Below are 18,962 nucleotides of genomic sequence, written 5' to 3'. Positions count from 1 at the left end.
TGAGTGGGCCAGCTAAGTCAGTCCCCAAGCCTAAAGTGGTTGGAGAAGTCTGCACTGAAGTAAGTGAAATTTCAGTTCAGTTAGAACTCGGATTTGAAGAGTTGTAGGAGAAGGCAATGGCACCCCACTCCAGTACTTTTGCCTAGAAAATCCCGTGGATGGAGGAGCCTGAGTGGGCTGCAGTCCATGGGGTCGCTAAGAGTCGGACATGACTGAGCGACTTCACTTTCACTTTCCACTTTCATGCACTGGAGAAGGAAATGAAAACCCACTCCAGTGTTCTTGCCTGGAGAATCCCATGGACGGAGAAGCCTGGTAGGCTGCAGTCTATGGGGTCGCACAGAGTCGGACACGACTGAGCGACTTCACTTTCACTTTTTACTTTCATGCATTGGAGAAGGAAATGGCAACACACTCCAGTGTTCTTGCCTGGAGAATCCCAGGGACGGGGGAGCCTGGTGGGCTGCCGTCTATGGGGTCACACAGAGTCGGACACGACTTAAGTGACTTAGCAGTAGCAGCAGGGAAAGTTAAAAGTACATTTCAGGTGGAGGATCACTGGGAACTACACTGTCTCATCGCAACCTGCTCTGGAACACAACGCAGCATCCCACACAAGCTCCTAGTACAAGGTGGCCTCAACCAGCGCGCACCTAGTACCAGAGGAAGCCTCCCCTGGAGCCGCAGGGTTCAAATTCCAACAGCTGGGAAACACGGGACAGTGCCCCGCTCGCCTTACTCCCGCTTCCGGCTCAGACTCCGCCCCCAGCGGAAGTGGTGTGTGGGGGAAGAAAGCGATGAGACACTCTGGACCGCGCAGGCGTGTTGTGGGTTGCTGCGATGGCGCCGCCGGGTATCTTGAACAGGTATCTTCTGCTCATGGCACAGGAGCACCTGGAGTTCCGCCTTCCGGTGAGCCCGCAGTACCGTCCACTGCTTCTGGCTGGAGACGACGGCGCGGTGGGGATTGATGTGCGGGTGGAGGCGACCCGCGCACTCTGAGCCCGCGGGGATTGGGGGTCTGTGCTTGTCGGGGAGATGACTCGTCCCCTCCAATCCTTCGGCCCCTGGGACAGGTCTGAGCTCCGCGGAGGATGTGAGAGAGAAGTCCGAAACAGCTTCACATCCTCGCTAAGCATATTTATTTATTCTTCTGTCCTTGTGCCAGTTAACCGGAGTTAGGTGAAATGGCAACCTACCCCAGTATTCTTGCCTAGAGAATCCCGTGGACAGAGGAGCCTGGTGGGCTGCTGTCCATAGGGTCGCACAGAGTCGGACACGACTGAAGCGACTTAGCATGTATGCATGCACTGGAGAAGGAAATGGCACCCCACTCCAGTACTCTTGCCTGGAAAATCCCATGGACGGAGGAACCTGGTAGGCTGCAGTCCATGAGGTCGCGAAGAGTCGGATACGACTGAATGACTTCACTTTGACTTTTCACTTTCATGCATTGGAGAAGGAAATGGCAACCCACTCCAGTGTTTTTGCCTGGAGAATCCCAGGGACGGGGGAGCCTGGTGGGCTGCCGTCCAAGGGGTCGCACAGAGTCGGACACGACTGAAGCGACTTAGCAGCAGCAGCAGCAGGTAGGTGAATACGACCGGTCCTCTTCCTGCTGGAGCTTTTCGTCTATGGGAAAATAGAGACAGCGGACAGAAATGCTTCGGGTAGTATTCTAAGTATCGAATATGCGGCTCAAATTTCATGGGGGTTGGAGTAGTGGTGGTGAATTTGGGTGCTAGGGTTGAATGATGAAAAGTTGGGGAAGTTTTTTATTCATTCAAGAAAGATTTTCAGAATACATGTAATAGAATGTGCTGGACGCTGGGGATATAATGACGACAAGATTTTCTGTCTTCACGGAGTTTACCGTTTAGGATAAAGGGTGACCAGATGCGTAAACAGAGCATTATGAAATAACTTTGGTAAGTGCAGTGATAGACACGCAGTGAAATACCAGCATATGGAAGGGAAATCTGAGGGGTGGGGGATGTTGGCCATTGAGATGGCTTTCAGGAGGGTATAACACTTGAGCTGTAACTTAAAAGATGAGTAGAAGTTAGCCAGGCCAGGGAGAGACACAAGTAAATTAGAATTACAAGCTATTCATTATTACTGAATTACCAAATATGTAGCAAAGAATGACAAGAGAGTGGGAGAGAAGGATTGTTGTTGTAGTGTCTTAAGTTGTGTCCAAGTGTTTAGCGACCCCATGGACTCTAGCCCACCAGGCTCCTCTGTCCTGGGATTTCCCAGGCTAGAATACTGGAGTGCGTAGCCATTTCCTTCTCCATGGGATCTTCCCAACCCAGGGGTTGAACCCGTGTCTCCTGCATTGGCAGGCGAATTCTTTACCTCTGCCTGGGAGAGAAGGGTCAGTTCAGTTCCCTCAGTAGTGTCCCAACTCTTTGCGATCCCATGGATTACAGCATACCAGGCGTCCCTCTCCATCACAAACTCCTGGAGCTTGCTCAGACTCACGTCCATCGCATCAGTGATGCCATCCAACCATCTCATCCTCTGTCATCCCCTTCTCCTGCCTTCAGTCTTTACCAGCATCAGGGTCTTTTCCAATGAGTCAGTTCTTCACATCAGGTGGCCAATATATTGGAGAGAAGGGTAGGGTTCATAAAATGCAAAGCCTTAAATACTCTGGAACTTGGAGATTTTATTGAAGAATTTTAAGTAAGGAAGTGACAAAATCAGATTTTTTAAAAATCACTTTGGAAGCAGTACGGAGGATGGATTTGAGGGTAATCAGGAGCTAGGAGTTGAGTCTGTTGGAATAGTCTTGTTAATAAATTAAGAAAGCCTTAATTAGGGCAAGGAATAAGATGACTGTATACATTGGGACAACATTTAGGTGATAAAATCATCAGGGCTTGATGATGAGGGTTGACGGTTAGATGATTGGTTGAAGGTGGGGGGAAGAGGGATCAATCAAGGATGAGTCCTGGGATGGATATCAAGGTGTTTCTGTTTAAAATAGCACGGGCAGAAGTAAGATTTAAATTTTGGTTATGCTGAATTTGATATGCTTGTGTAACACCAAACAGACATGACGAGGCAGTGAATATGAGTATGCATGGATCTTAATATAGCTGCATGAGCTGGTAACTAACATTTAGAAGTCTTTTGCATATGAACTCTAGGAGAGAGAACGAAATTATTCAGAGAAAGCATAGCATCAAAAAAAGCAGTAGGCCAAATACAGCACTGGAAGCATTGATGTTAAGGGGAAGTGGGAAAAGAAGGTCATGAGGAAAATAGGCAAGCGTCAGAATAGGAAGAGAGTTGTTCTTCTTGTTGTTCAGTCTCCAAGTTGTGTCCGACTCTTTGCGACCCCATTAACTGCAGCACGCTAGGCTTCTCTGTCCTTCACTCTTTCCTGGAATTTGCTCAGACTCATATCCATTAAGCCAGTGATGCCCTCCAACCATCTCATCCTCTGTCACCTCCTCCTCTTCTTGCCTTCAACTTTTGCAGTCTCAGGGTCTTTTCCAGTGAGTCGACTCTTCATATCAGGTGGCCAAAGTATTGGAGCTTCAGCATCAGTCCTTCTAGTGAATATTTAGGGTTGATTTCCTTTAGGATTGACTGGATTGCTCTTCTTGCAGTCCAGGGCACTCTCAAGAGTCTTCTCCAGCACCGAAGTTCAAAAGCATCAATTCTTCAGCACTTAGCCTTTGTGGTCCAACTCTTACATCCATAAATGACTACTGGAAAAACCATAGCTCTGACTGTATGGACATCTGTCGGCGAATTGATGTCTCTGTTTTTTAATGTGAGACCAAAGAAATCAAGAGGATAAAGCTTTAGGGTTTTTCTAGAGTGGTTGTATAGTTTTAGGAAGAAATAGATTACTTGGTTTAGTGATCACTAGAAAATGAGAAAGCAGAGATAGACTGCTCTTAACACAAGAATGGAAAGTAAGAGATTGGTTAACAGTTTGAGGGAGACCTAGAGTTGAGGGAGAATCCCTTTCCCTGTTGGAGAAATTGCTGTGTTTGACGGCTGGAGGGAAGGGGAAAGTGGGTATAAGGACACAGCTGGAGGTGTTGGCCTTTCCACAGGAGGGAGCTTGGGCAGAGGAGACTTAGAGCAGGTGAGGGTAGTTGCCTGAAGGGCTATTTTCTAGGTAATGAATGAGTCAAGGTACTTTCTTGAAAGATAGAGGACCAAGCAGTTGAATGGAGAAATTGAGAAAACTTTGAAACAATCTTGAGAGCAAAGAGGGAACTGATGAGCTAAACTATTGGGTAGAGAGGGACTCGCGTGTTAGAGTGATGTGGAAAACTCAGCTGGGGTGAAGAGCACATATTTGTAATTGTGCCAGGATTCTGTGATTCTCTTCAGTTGTGTTCAGTCCACTGGCCTTACGAGTTTCCAAGGAAGACTGCTGCATTCATTCAGGACTAATGTGTGGCTGAGCAGGTGCACCGGCGAGATGAGGTGCAAGGGCATAGAGTCTCATGGAGGAAGTAATATTTTAGTTAGATCTTAATTGATGAGGAAGATACTCTGGGGATGAAGAGGACTCAAGAGCCCACTTCACTGAGAAAAGAAAGCAAGTGTAGAGGCCCGGAGGGGTGGTTGTTTATGGTGGTTTGGGTGTGGGTTGTATGGGGAAGGAGGATGAAGTAATGGACAGTGAGGCTAGAGAGGTGGCAAGGATCCAGATTCTGAAGTGTTTTGAAACTGTTGGAAGTAATTTGGATTTTATTTTAGATCATGGAGAACCACTGGCTTTTTTTTTTAATTTCCTTTTTAAGCCAAGAAGTAACAAACTTTTTTCCTTTTTAAATCATGAAGTGACTAGCAGTCATTTGTGTTTTAAAAAGTAACTCTGGAGTCCCAGAGAAGGGATACCACTTAGAATCCTCTAGGATTCTAATCCACCAGGGTGGAAACTAGAGAGCAGCCAAGGAGGGTGAGTGCCTGTAGTCAGGTAATGCAGGGAGAATGGCGTGGTTAGGCTGCAGTTTTAAAAACAGCATCCCTAGTAGTTGCTGATTGTTTACCTGTTTCTTCTTTCTTAAGTTCTTCTTAGTATCTTTCCTTTGTGCCAGTTCCATCTCCCCAGAACTCAATCTTTTTTCTGTCTCCATTGTCCTAAGGCTGAAACTCTAGTCTGGTGTTTAAAGCCTGCCATTGCATGATTTTCTTCTCTGCGTCCTCCCACGACCTCTGCCACAAACAGCGCAGCCAGATACCCTTCCCTGTCATTCCCACCATCTTGTTTGGGTCTTTCCTGTACCACTCTTCAGTCTATTGATTTTATATAGTCAGTGTTCATTTAGATTTGCCCACATACTTGTTTATTTTAGATTTCATGATTTTTTTTTTACTTGATTCTTTTTCAGATATGCAGTTTCTTTTTTTTTAATCCTCTGCCCAAATTCTTAATTTTGTCTTTTATCTTCTTCAATATAGAAAGCACTGCTGTGTTAAAATATGTAATTGATAAAAGGGGTCCTATGGATCAGTTTCTTTCATGTATTGTTTCTCTTGCTGCTTTTTCATATGTGTGCTGGGTGTTTTTAAAATACATGCCAGATATATTTGAAAATTTATTTAAAAAAAGAAATGAATACTGGGATGATGCAAATGCTCTGGAAGATAGGAGCATTAAAACTCCATTAAACACTCCATTAAAGCGATCCATCAAGGATCGCTTGAACTCGTTTTCAGGCCTCGAGTTCTGTCTCTGCTCTGATTTGCACGCACTTGATAATATGCATAGGTTTGGGGGATTCCAGTCTGAACTGAGTGGTTTTATCAAACTTTCTTTCCTTCCCATTGTTGGCCCTGTGCTCTTTTTTGTTCTTCTGGCTCCATTAAGCTGTCCACCTTCACCGCTACTCTTGGATTTGATTTATTTCCCAGGGAAAGAGTGACTGTACCTTGAGATATCTGTCCTGTCCTGGATCTTGATTTGGTAATTCTTGTAATCTCTCATGCCTTCAAGTAGAGGTCATTTTTTTTTTTTTTAATTCTTCTCAACGGGAGGCTTAATCTGAGTTACCTGAATTAGATTTGAATTGAATTGCCATCACTCAAAGTTCTCTTTCTGTATAGATTCTCCCTGTGTTTCAGGGCTTAAAGTGAGTTTCCATTGAAAGTTTTCTTCTAAAACTGAAGCAATCTTTTCTTCCTTTGTACTCTAGTATATTATTATTGTGTTTTGTCTTTTTTTTTTTTTTTTGCTTCTTTAAGGGCCTTTACTGTTGTACACCTCACATTTCAGTTACTATTAAATATTAGTTCTACTAGACCCTAGCTCCCTCAGGGTCTTTACACAGCTCAGTGAATCTTTACACAGCTCAATGCCTTGCATATATTAGTCATTTAATAAATATTGAATTGAGTGAAATAGGATCTCTTTGGGGAAGGCAATCAAGCACGCTTTTGGACCCATCTCCTATGTTAGAGGGCTTCCCAGATGGCATCGTGGTAAAGAACCTGCCCGCCAATGCAGGAGGCACAAGAGATGTGAGTTTGATCCCTGGATGGCAAAGATCCCCTGGAGAAGGCAGTGGCTACCCACTCAAGTATTCTTGTCTGAAGAATTCTATGGACAGAGGAGCCTGGCGGGCTACAGTCCATGGGGTGGCAAAGAGTTGGGTTTGACTGAGTGTGCATGCGTGCGTGCACACACACACATTATTAGAACTGCTAGACAGGAAAGCTGTAATGAGTAGCAGCCTATGTGATTTAAAGTGAAAGATTAAGAGTGCAAATATGGTTCTGGTTTTACCTCTGTGCAGTTAATCAGGGCTAGTTTTAGTTGGCAGCTGCCTTATTGTACTAAAAGTAAAGTTTAGGCACCTGGATTTTACTGCTGGTTCTGAAGCAAACTAAATGGATGAAAAAGTGAGTGGCTACAAGAACTGCAAAGCTCGTGTGAATTAATGCATCAGGTATGCCCCAGATCATGCCATATTTTTGTTCCTGATGTAAAAAGATTAACTGAAAAGTAAATTTGCCATGTGATGAATAAAAATTTTGTTTTGCTTTTTCCAAGTAGATTGATGTGGTAGTTTTAATACGTGTTTTGCTTTTCAGTTCGAAACATGGATTATCACGTTTACTCTGACTTTTAAATCATTTCTTAGATTTTGGGTAATGGTGCTAATCCTATGCCGTAAAATTTTGAATGATCCTCACTTTTTTTTTATGCTTAGAACCTTTGTGCTTTAACCTGTTGTTCATTTCTAACTGTATTCCAAGAGCAGCAAACTTTCATGTTTTGAAAGTATGTTATGAATGTGTGAATTCATATTCATAATATGCTTCAATAAGGAGTGAACAATTATCATTCTTGCCAAGAAACAGTCTATAACTTCATTTTTCTTTTAAGTAGTATAATTGTCAGTCTTGCTTGCTTTCTTGACCCACTGAACTTCAAGGACAGTGTTGTGGTGATCACTATCTTGATTCATTCAGTTACAGCCTAGGTTCTTTGCTCTTTTCATTACAGATCTCCTTAACCTTTTGAGGTAGCTGATTCCTGTTTCATTGATGAGGGAACTGGGAGTCGAGGGAGTTAAGATTCTTGTATAAAATCACATAGCTGCCATTTGGAAGAACTGGAAACCAAATTGTGGCTGGCCTCCAAGGTCGAATGATGCCTCCTGTTTACATTTGTGTCACCTATGTTGCAAAATAACTGTTGGACTACCTTGAGTGATTTCCTGATAGTCTGTGCTAGTTCTTGGTCTGTCCATATGATTCCGGTGAATGCAGCACCTTCTAGTACCTGGGATTAAAAAAAAAGATTCGTTGCACAGACAAAAGGAAAAACAGATAAGGCGCTAGCTGTGCAAACCTCCCATTCTTCTTGGTCTGGAGGTGGAGGGCTTTCACAATCTGGGTGTACTTTCTCCCAGGGTGACCAGGGCTCGTGGACTCGGTGTTAATTCTTCCTTCCCGTGCCTGAGAGGAAAGGGGATTGTAGGCACCCTCTCATTGGGTTTCATCCTGTGTAAGACCTCCCCAGCGGAGTGGGAGTCTGCCTGCTTTATGTTATTTGAGGAAGGTAAAATTTGTTAGCAGCACGAATTAGAAAGTTTGTATTCTCATCTTGTGTTTACCAGTACAAAGTATTTGCTTCATAGGCCATATGAACTATCTGAACAGATTTCAACTTTGCATACTTGATGTTTTTAAAGTACCTGTTGTATTCTCTTTCTAGTTCTGTAATTTTATCCAGAAAGGATAAAAAGTACCATAACTTGTACTTATTCAATTAATCTATAGTTATGCTCCCTAATAATCACTTTTCTTTTTTTTTTAATTCAACATATATTTATTCATCTAATTAACTGGACAAGACAGTGAACTTAGTCTGTAAAGTATTCTCTTCTGACATTTGGTAAAATTCTATTATTGGTCTTCATTAATCATAAATTAATACATAACTAATGATTTTATTTTCTAGAGAAAGAATGGTTCCAAATACAGCTTGTAAACATACATTAAAAATAATTTTCTATCCAAGTAGTCAAAAAATTAAAACTTTAACAAAAGTGCTATTTTTCATATATTTAATGAATTAAAAGCAGTACAGCATCCAGTTGAACAGTAGTGAAGGCAAATTGATACTCTCACTTTATAACTTAGAACAATTCTTTAAGAAAGTATTATGACCATACGTACTTTAAGAAGCCATACAACTTTCCACATCTCTGGGTGTAATATCGTTGTTTATTGCATCTCTATCTTAAAGAAACAATCTAAAATTTGGAAAAAGCCAGATATTTATGAAAATGAGTATTTAGCCTTTTAAACTGATAAAATTTAGAAAACACCTAAGTGTTCAACATATAGTATATTGTTTCCTACTGAAAAACTTGTAATCCTAATGCCAAGGAGAAAAATGTTTATGAAATTAATATTTAAAGGGAAGAAGAGTCCTAAACCTCATTACAAACATGTTATTTCCTTTCTGAACATCCTCAAATCATCTAATGGTTTTATTTTTATTGATCCATTGTCAGATACCATTTTTTGCAATCTGCTTTTTCCTTTTCAGAAATCAGGGCATTTTCTCAGAATCTTTTGACAACTTTTTTTTTTCCTGAAATTTCTCAGAAATTGCTTCCCATGGTTGTGACTGTAAAATATTTTCAGAACCCAGAGTTATAATTTGTCTGGTATTGACATTTTAGCCCTTTAGGTAGATAATCAACCCCCTCTCTCTTTTTTCTTAATTGTGTTAATAAATGTGTTTTATTATACTTCTAAGTTCCATGTGTTCAAATGTATTCTCTAATATTTTCAATATAGGAGATAAAGTCTTTGCTTTCACTTTTTGGAGGTCAATTCATCAGTAGTCAGGAAACTTATGGAAAGGTAAGTTGAATTTATATTTTTTATTAGACCTATATATATAGTATCCTTAGAAATCTTAAATTTATATAGTTACTTGTGTCTGTTTTTAAGGGCAGTTGAATAAAAAGGATATTTTGGGGAAATTTTTGTTTTGGAAAGTTAGATTTATCTCCAATTTTCACTTTATTAGTTTTTAAATTTTACTTTGGTAGTCTACCATAATTTTTATCTGTCCCTTTATTGAAAAGAGGTCTGTCCTCTGTTGATGAGGTATAATTAGAATTTAGCTGCTTTCAGACTTATTTTTGGTACTCATTTTATAATTTTAAATTAATTATGCATATGTGAAATTGTGAGTTTATGAGCCATATGTTTGGGTTTGACAGTTTATCAGTGTATTGGGGAAGTTTAAAAAACAAAAAAAATCATTTACAGTTCTTCTTTGACGTGACTTATAATTTGGCGAGACTGCCTTCTAGTCTTTTGATATATGTTTTCCCCCTTCGTTGTAATACTAGCAATGAACTTCTGGATCTCTTTTTCATTTGATAGCATTAATATAGTCACATATAATATAATCACATATATAATATAGTCACATATAATATAGTCACTCTGCTTAGCATTGATTACTAACAGGACTGTGTATTTTTCCATCAGTTAACTCAACCATAATTTATCTAATGATTTCACTTAATTCAGCTTGCTTTAAAATTTTTCCTAATAAAAATAATACTAAGGTTACTGTCTTTTCCCTGTTTGAGTTATTTTGAATTTTTTTGTAGGATAGTATAAAAATTGGAATCAAGACTGGGTCTGGCAGGGAGGTCTTCTCATAAAAAGTGAGAGAACTTAAATTGAAAGTTCTCTGGTATTGGACTTTTACACCTGAAGTGAAGTGAAGTAAAGTCGCTCAGTCGTGTCCGACTCTTTGCGACCCCATGGACTGTAGCCTACCAGGGTCCTCCCATGGGATTTTCCAGGCAAGAGTACTGGAGTGGGTTGCCATTTCCTTCTCCAGAGGATCTTCCCCACCCAGGGATCGAACCCGGGTCTCCTGCATTGTAGGCAGACGCTTTACCGTCCGAGCCACCAGGGAAGTGAACTTCAATTATTGATGGAGGAGGAAAGGAGAGAGCGTGTGGATATAATTGGGTGAGGGGGATGAACTGAGGTTGGGGTCCTGCTACATATTGCTGCATTCTGGCAAGTGGTTATCTGGGGGGAGCACAAAGATGCCTATAATCTTGGGTATTAAAACCCCCTGATGCACTTGGAACTTTTTTCCTTGGATAAAATAATAAATGATAATTGAATAATATACTCTATATAATTTTTCATCATAGTTATTGCAGAGACCCCACCCTCTTAGGTGGCCAAAGCTAGCTAGAAAAAAAAAAAAAGATGATTCAGACATATATTACTTAGTAATTCAAAACAAAATAGCTGTATTATAAGAAAATTTTAGCAACAATAAAAAATATTCTGAGATTATACTTAAGGGTAAAATGTGCATTAATTCTTGGTCATAATACATATGAGCAAACATGAAATTAACCTTAAGTTTAAATAACCTTAAATTTCCGGTAAAAAATGTTTTCATTTATATGATCATTTTAAAAAGAATTCTGATTTTGTACTGTATTATCCTAACAGGTTACCTATTAATTAATTTTTTTTCCACTATTGGAGCAGTTTTTATTTTGGTTAGTGTCAGATTAGATATTGTCACATAAAAGTAGCAAATAGGAATTTCTTCTTACTGACTTCTTAAATAAGGTCATAAAACCACTTAGAAGTAAGTTGTATATTATTATTTCTTTCAGTCTCCTTTTTGGATTCTTAGCATTCCCTCTGAGGATATTGCCAGAAACTTAATGAAACGGACAGTGTGTGCCAAGTAAGAAAAACTTATTATGTTCTCCTGCATGAGTGTAAGCTGGACTTCTCGTAACTACTCTGTTCTTTCACTATATTGGCAGAAAGTAGAAGGGGTTGATTGTTGTGAGCCCAGTTTAGCTTGTAGTTATGTGTATTTGCCACTGGATGGTGGTAAGAGAACAGAGGAGAGTTACCTACTGAAACTGTGGATGAGAGAATCTCAGATGATGAAATGCAGAAACACGTGCTTTAGAATAATTTTTTTAAACTTCTATATTAAGCAAGCATATGGTTTAAGATGTAAATGCTATGTTATTACATAGGAAAAATGCCACATTTAATTATAACCAAAGTATTGAAAGCCTAAAAATCTTTTTCTTATATATGCTTTTTAATTAGATGAACAGATCGGTGAAGTGTAAGATGACAAAAAATGAAGCCTACCATAAAATATGTTTTACTGTTTTATTTGTTAGTGTAGTTCTGATTATAATATCTTGATGTGAATTAATATAATGATGTCATTCTTGTTTATCCTGCCTGAGTGTTTTCTGGCTTTCATCATTAGTATCTATTCTTCCTTCCTTCTTGTTTCGTTGTTGGAAAAATCTGTCTTTGGGTTTGGAAATTAAACTGCATTTTCAATTAGCATTTTAAAATTGAAAAACTTATGCTATCCTTGCTTTTTTTTTTTTAACACTCCTCTTCAACTCCCTGAAGATTTTGACAGATTTCTGAGAAATTCCTTCTTTTTGCTTGGAAATTATACTTAATAATGCAGTGCAAATAAGAATTTACATATATCTAGTTTTGTTAATATGGTTGGCAATGCTTTATTATTGAGTAGATTACAACCCCCATATAATTGAGGGCAGGAGGAGAAGGGGGCAACAGAGGATGAGGTGGTTGGATGGCATCACCAAGTCAATGGACACGAGTTTGAGCAAACTCCAGGAGATGGACAGGAAAGCCTGGCATGCTGCAGTCCATGGGGTCCCAAAGAGTAGGACATGACTTGGTGACTTAACAACAATTGAAAACTAGCTGCATTGCTCAGTCTAATCTCATAAATTGAAGCTTGTTAATGAGTTTTACTTAGTCAATAAAAATGACCAGAAAATGGAAACAGAACTAAAAAACATGTCATTTGAGTAATTATCACTGTATGTTAGCATATTAAAATTTATGGCTCTGAGAGATGTTTGAATTCCAAAGATAAATCTTATAGGCTTAAAATAGCTTACTGAGAACCAGATTTATATGCTTCCTTCATAGCTCATATCTTTGATGAATGCATTTGAGTAATGGTACAGTAAATAGTTGTGTAATACTTGTGTAACTTTATGAAATAATATCCCTGGCCGCTTTTTCAGTTCAGTTCAGTTGCTCAGTCGTGTCTGACTGTGACCCCATGGACTATAGCACGCTGGGCTTCCCTGTCCATCACCAACTCTCGGAGGTTGCTCAGACTCATGTGCATTGAGTCAGTGATGCCGTCCAACCATCTCATCCTCTGTCATCTCCTTCTCCTCCTGCCTTCAGTCTTTCCCAGCATCAGGGTCTTTTTTAGAGAGTCGGTTCTTCGCATCAGGTGGCCGAAATATCAGAGCTTCAGCTTCAGCATCAGTCCTTCCAATAAATATTCAGGACTGATATAGGATGGACTGGTTGAATTTCCTTGCAGTCCAAGGGACTCTCAAGTCTTCTCCACCACAGTTCAAAAGCATCAGTTCTTTGGTGCTTAGCTTTCTTTATGGTCCAACTCTCACATCCATACTTGATTACTGGAAAAACCATAGCTTTAACTATATGGACCTTTGTTGGCAAAGTAATGTCTTTGCTTTTCAGTATGCTGTCTAGGCTGGTCATAGCTTTTCTTCCATGGAGTAAGCGTCTTTTAATTTCATGGCTGCAGTCACCATCTACAGTGATAATGAAGCCCAAGAAAAGAAAGTCTCTCACTGTTTCCATTGTTTCACCATCTATTTGCCATGAAGTGATGGGACTGGATACCATGATCTTAGTTTTTTGAGTTTTAAGCCAGCTTTTTCACTTTCCTCTTTCACTTCATTAAGAGGCTTTTTAGTTCCTCTTCACTTTTCTGCCATAAGGGTGGTATCATCAGCATATCTGAGGTTATTGATATTTCTCCCAGCAATCTTGATTCCAGCTTCAGCTTCATCCAACCTGGCATTTCTCATGATGTACTCTGCATATAAGTTAAATAAGCAGGGTGACAGTATACAGCCTTGACATACTCCTTTCCCAATTTTGAACCAGTATTGTTGCATGTCTGGTTCTAACTGTTCCTTCTTCACCTGCAAACAGATTTCTCAGGAGGCAGGTAAGGTGGTCCCGTATTCCTGTCTCTTGAAGAATTTTCCACAGTTGTTATCCACACGGTCAAAGGCTTTAGCATAGTCAGTGAAGCAGAAGTAGATGTTTTTCTGGTATTCTCTTGCTTTTTTGTTGCTCCAACAGATGTTGACAGTTTGATCTTTGGTTCCTCTGACTTTTCTAAATCCAGCTTAAACATCTGGAAGTTCTCAGTTCACATAGTGTTGAAGCCTAGCTTGGAGAATTTTGAGCATTACTTTGCTAGCGTGTGAGATGAGTGCAATTGTGCAGTACTTTGAACATTCTTTGGCATTGCCTTTCTTTGGGATTAGAATGAAAACTGACCTTTTTCAGTCCTTTGGTCAGTGTTGAGTTTTCCAAATTTTCTGGCATATTGGGTGCAGCACTTTCACAGCATCATCTTTTAGGATTTGAAATAGCTCAGCTGGAATTCTATCATCCCCACTAGCTTTGTTCATCATAGTGATACTTCGTAAGGCCCACTTGACTTCCCTTTTTAGTCTTTGTATATTTTTCATGGTTGAGGTTATACCTTAAGTGATAACTAAGTAAAAGTAGTATCACTGTGGAGGCCTTCTCCCTATAATTAATAGGTAAAGGGGAAGTCATTTTCAGAGGATAAAATTGACAATCCTAATTGTAGCATTAATTATTCTTGAATAACAGACATTAGAAGTGTGTATTCAAAACTCACTTAGATTCAGATTTTTTTGTGGTAGAATAGGGATTGAAAGTTGATTTTATTTGACTTATTTTTAACATGCACTGTTTTTTTTTTTAGCATATTACAGAGTGAAAAATATAACAAATGCCTAGGTACCTATCTTGTTAAATCTCAACATTTTGGGGTAATTTGCCACAATTTTTTAAAAAAATAAACCATTACAGAAATGATTGGTGCTCCCTGTGTACACTTCCCAGTTCTAACCCTCCTTCCTTCAAAGGATAGTTTCTTAAAGCATTATTTGTGAGAAAGGTTTCATTATTATTGCTATAATCAGTGAAATATTTTTGATCATACGGATATTAATAAGTTGACGCCATGCTTATTTATATAGCAGCCATGGGAAATGTAGCAATCCATTTAAGTTTTCTAATGTCTAAAATAGGAATCATAATAGTGCAGTCATATATATGGAAACAGTTTACTATGAAAATCTAAATCATAAAAGGTGTTACTCCAGTGTGCCAGTTATAATGGAAGCTTATGATGTTATATATTGAATATTTTTATTTTTCCATTTACATATAAATTTATTATATGTATATAAATTATATGTTATATAAATTCTTTCTGAAAGAGGATATGGAGTATTATTTTTACTGAATCTGGGTTGTCACTCCAAGCATTAGTTCCTTTATTATTACTGTATAATAGTTCATTAGGGATAATTATGAATTGTGGCATTGTCTGTGCCTTTCCTGAATGGCCTGGAGTTCTTGTCTTTTTGCATAGAGAAGTGATGTATGGATTCTGGAGTCAGATGGATTGGGGTTTGAATCCTACCTTACAAATTGCTATATGACTTGAGAGAGTCATTTAATCTTTTTGTACCTCAGTTTCCTCACTGGTTAAATGGATGATGATACTGAGGAATCCTGAGCTACCTCAGGATTCCTATTAGGAATACCTGAATTAATATTAAATGGCCTTAAAACAGTCCCTGGTACTTTGCGTTATATTAAGTGTTAGCTCTTACTTAGCTGAGTAAGAATAGTATAATTGTAGAGGCCCTGTTTCTATAAATTCAGTACAAGGGAAAGGAGGAATTCATTTTCAAAGGATAATATTTGCAGTCCTGAGAGCAGCATTTTTTCTAATCATAAAGTAGTTGATTTTAGATGCACAAAACTGTAATATATAGATCAAGTTTCATTACAACTGATTCTAAAAGTGGTTTCGTTGATTGCAATAAAATTTTGCTTAATTTTTTTTATTCCCTAAAATAGATACAAACTTGAGATTTTTTTCATAATAAGAATTTTTTATTTAAAAGTAACAATTACTAAGTGTTATCAAATATGGCTAGATATTAATGGTAACATTTTTATCCATTTTTCCTTTTATGTAGAAGACATTGGGAAAGATTGAATTTTCTGCACTTTATAACTGTTTCATTAAAAGAAGTGATTTTTATGGCATCATTTGTGTTCTAGTTTTAAAAAAAATGAAATGATAATGGTGAAGACTTCGAAAAAGATCTTGACTTACAAATTCTTCTTCTGTGTAAAGTTCAACTTGTGTTTGTAATTTAGACTTAAGCTATATTTGTTTTCAGGATACGTATTTCTCATTTAATAGCTTAGAAACATAGGCAGTGATTGTTTTGGTGGAGCTAGCATAAAGAACCAATGAAATAACTGTTACATATTACTGTATGAACTAACTTTTTTTACTGAGGTTAGTGCCAATCATTTATTTCCTAGGTCTATATTTGAACTGTGGGGTCATGGGAAGTGTCCAGAGGAGCTGTACAGTTCTCTTAAAAACTACCCTGCAGAGAAGATGGTACGTAGCAAATGTGGCTTTATATAAGTAGATCTGTAGATACTGTACTATCTACATGTGTACTATGTACAAAACTTAAAGGATTTATCTGCTCTTATTTTAGGTTCCATTTCTGCATTCAGATTCTACATATAAAATAAAGATTCACACATTTAATAAAACACTGACACAAGAAGAAAAAGTCAAACGGATAGATGTAAGTGAATTTAGCAAAAACCAAAACCTATGGTCGCAAAGAGTTGGACACAACTGAGCATGCAGGCAAAAGCAAAGCTAAAAGGACCTATGAGATTAATGTAAAATAGCCACCGTTGATGGATAAGAATCCCCAGTGTCTACTGAGTGCTTTTGTACCACATTGCTAAGCACTTTTCATGTTTTGTCTTATTTAATAGCTGATAACCAGACTTACAATATAGGAATTATTATATAAGCACTATTTTTCCTTTTAGATATTTATATTATTTAGAGTTACTTTTATTTTTTAGGCACTTGAATTTCTGCCATTTGAAGGGAAAGTAAATTTAAAGAAGCCACAACATGTATTCTCTATTTTGGAGGATTATGGTTTGGACCCAAACCACATCCCTGAAAATCCACATAATATTTATTTTGGTAGATGGGTAAGCAAGTGTTCTTTTTACCTATTTTAGTTTTCTTTAAAACCTAAATGTTAGTCCTTTGAATTGGACTCTATATGTAAAACTTGAAAGGAGCCGAAGAGTCAGAACTACTGTGTGAAGTAAAATCAGTGGAAAATATGTGGTTGTGTGTTTTTTTTTCCCCCCCCGAGATTCTGATGAAATGCAAGAGGATTATTATAAGGTGTTATAAGGTGTGGGGCCTAGGTAGGAGGTTGCGTACCTGGAAACCTTAACCCAAAACTTGCTGGAAAGCGTGAACTGCTTTTTAAATAAAAGTAGAGAAAAGGCAGAGTGCTGTGACAGCAGGAACCTCATTTGTGAAGCTCTGTGATTGAGGTTTCCATTCTTAAAGGAAATTACTGCAAAGCAGTTCTGCCCACTTCCCTGAGGCACTGAGAGGGCAAGTGGAATCTGTGGCTTATGCTACAAGATATTGCTATTTAGGAGAATAAAAGAGGTGGTTAGAGCTCCCTACCAGCTCCTGGAATAGTTGCATTCAAATTCAATTCATATTTGCTTTGAAAAGCAGAAGTAAATGGGAACACACTAAGAAATAACAAGTGTATGTCTGTAACTGCCTCAGTCACATTTTTATATGAAGCAGTGATTAAGTGGAAAGAAGTTATTGTCATCAAGATACTGTGGATTTAATGTGAATAATTATATTAAATCTGTTTTGTAGATTTATACTTATTGAAAAATATCTCTGATCTAGATTGCAGATGGGCAGAGAGAGCTTATTGAGTCATACAGTGTCAAAAAGAGACACTTTATTGGAAATACAAGCATGGATGCTGGCTTATCATTCATCATGGCCAACCATGGAAAAGTGAAAAAAAATGATATTGTATTTGATCCATTTGTTGGAACAGGTATTTTTATTTAATTGTTTTAAACTAATGTAGAAATGTTACTTGTTTATATTAATCAAGGTCATAGTATTATTTTTGCTAAAAGATTAAGTAGAATAATTTTTTATTTATCACTAAATAAGAGACAACCACATATTTGTATAATAGTATTTGACATTTTTGCTACTTCCAGAGATAACGCTGAAAGAAATTTTGTGGGCTCTGTTTTTATTTTTATTATGTTTTTAAGAATTTTGTGGGTTTTTTCCCCATAAGTAACGACTCAGGGGATCATACCATTCATTATAGAAATGTTGTAAAGCTTTACAGTTTCTTTATATAGGAAATTTCTTACTGTACTTGAATTAAAAAAACGGGAAAACACTTGAGGAAGAAAGACTTGAGTGACACAATTTTAAAAAGTATTCATCTTTTAAAATTGGCAGTTATATACTTACGTAAAAAATGATTAATGTGCCTTATCTTTGGGTTGTGGAGGTTCATGTGTGAAGTTTGAAAATAAGAAAAGTGACTAAGGATCAGTGGCCTAGAGCATGACTGCTGAGGCCGTTACCTGGGTTTTGTACGCCCTTGATTGGATGTCCTCGTAGTTAACTTTGTGTGAAAGCCCAAGGTTATTTCACCTGAGTGAAGACATTTTCCTGCTTCAACCCATTTTTCTTCCATCTTGCCTATGCATATGGAGTATTCACAATTAGATTCGCCTAAATTCACTATGTTCAGACTGTAAGAATAAATTATGTGCAGTTGGAATTTCTCACTGTAGTGGTCTTTCCCTGTCAGAAACTCCTCTGAAACTCCGTAAGCAGTGATGATGCGGGAGCTCCCATTTGTTGAATAGAAAACATGTCACGTACTAGCTGTGCATTCCAAGGTTACTGTCTGATTTAACTCTCTACAGCTACTGAGATTGAGATACTTTACAAAATCTTCCTGAGATTATGGCACAGAGATTAAGGGACTTGCGCAAACTTATGCATGGTAGACGTCTCATGGGTTTCACACTCAACCAGACTAACTCCAGGGCTCAGTGCCTGTTACTGTCATAGCACTGCCTCTCTCAGCATTAGGATTTGCCAGCCAGCTGCTGTTGCTAAGTCGCTTCAGTCGTGTCCAACTCTGTGGGATCCCATAGACGGCAGCCCACCAGGCTCCCCTGTCCCTGGGATTCTCCAAGCAAGAACACTGGAGTGGGCTGCCATTTCCTTCTCCAATGCATGAGAGTGAAAAGTGAAAGGGAAGTCGCTCAGTCGTGTCCGACTCTTAGAGACCCCATGGACTGCAGCCCACCAGGCTCCTCCATCCATGGGATTTTCCAGGCAAGAGTGCTGGAGTAGGTTGCCACAGCCAGCTACTGTACCA

The 18,962-nt window shown here is 38.6% G+C and overlaps 1 protein-coding gene across 17 annotated transcripts in view; it reads left to right on the top strand.

Annotated features, from left to right (window-relative positions):
- The first annotated feature begins 824 nt into the window (after positions 1-824).
- Positions 825-18,962, top strand: part of TRMT11 (tRNA methyltransferase 11) — a 62,307-nt gene continuing 44,169 nt past the window's right edge. For 12 of the 17 annotated variants that reach the window (XR_015132305.1, XR_015132315.1, XR_015132310.1 and 9 more), the window contains exons 1-7: positions 825-912; positions 9,292-9,357; positions 11,163-11,236; positions 16,003-16,084; positions 16,188-16,280; positions 16,573-16,707; positions 17,444-17,600. Coding sequence is in view for 3 of the 17 variants with exons in the window: in XM_086316324.1 (XP_086172450.1) it covers positions 841-912; positions 9,292-9,357; positions 11,163-11,236; positions 16,003-16,084; positions 16,188-16,280; positions 16,573-16,707; positions 17,444-17,600 (679 nt within the window). In the remaining 14 variants the exon portion in view is untranslated. Of the gene's footprint in view, positions 1,590-4,888; positions 6,924-9,291; positions 9,358-11,162; positions 11,237-16,002; positions 16,085-16,187; positions 16,281-16,572; positions 16,708-17,443; positions 17,601-18,962 lie in introns of those variants that run through there. The other 5 variants (XR_015132309.1, XM_086316326.1, XR_015132308.1 and 2 more) reach the window with 4 other exon arrangements.

Source organism: Bos grunniens, chromosome 9, assembly GCF_055505025.1.
Source record: "Bos grunniens cultivar Pamir isolate PY7600 chromosome 9, Bosgru_T2T1.0, whole genome shotgun sequence".
NCBI lineage: Eukaryota > Metazoa > Chordata > Mammalia > Artiodactyla > Bovidae > Bos > Bos grunniens.
This window is presented reverse-complemented; position numbering and strand designations above follow the sequence as displayed.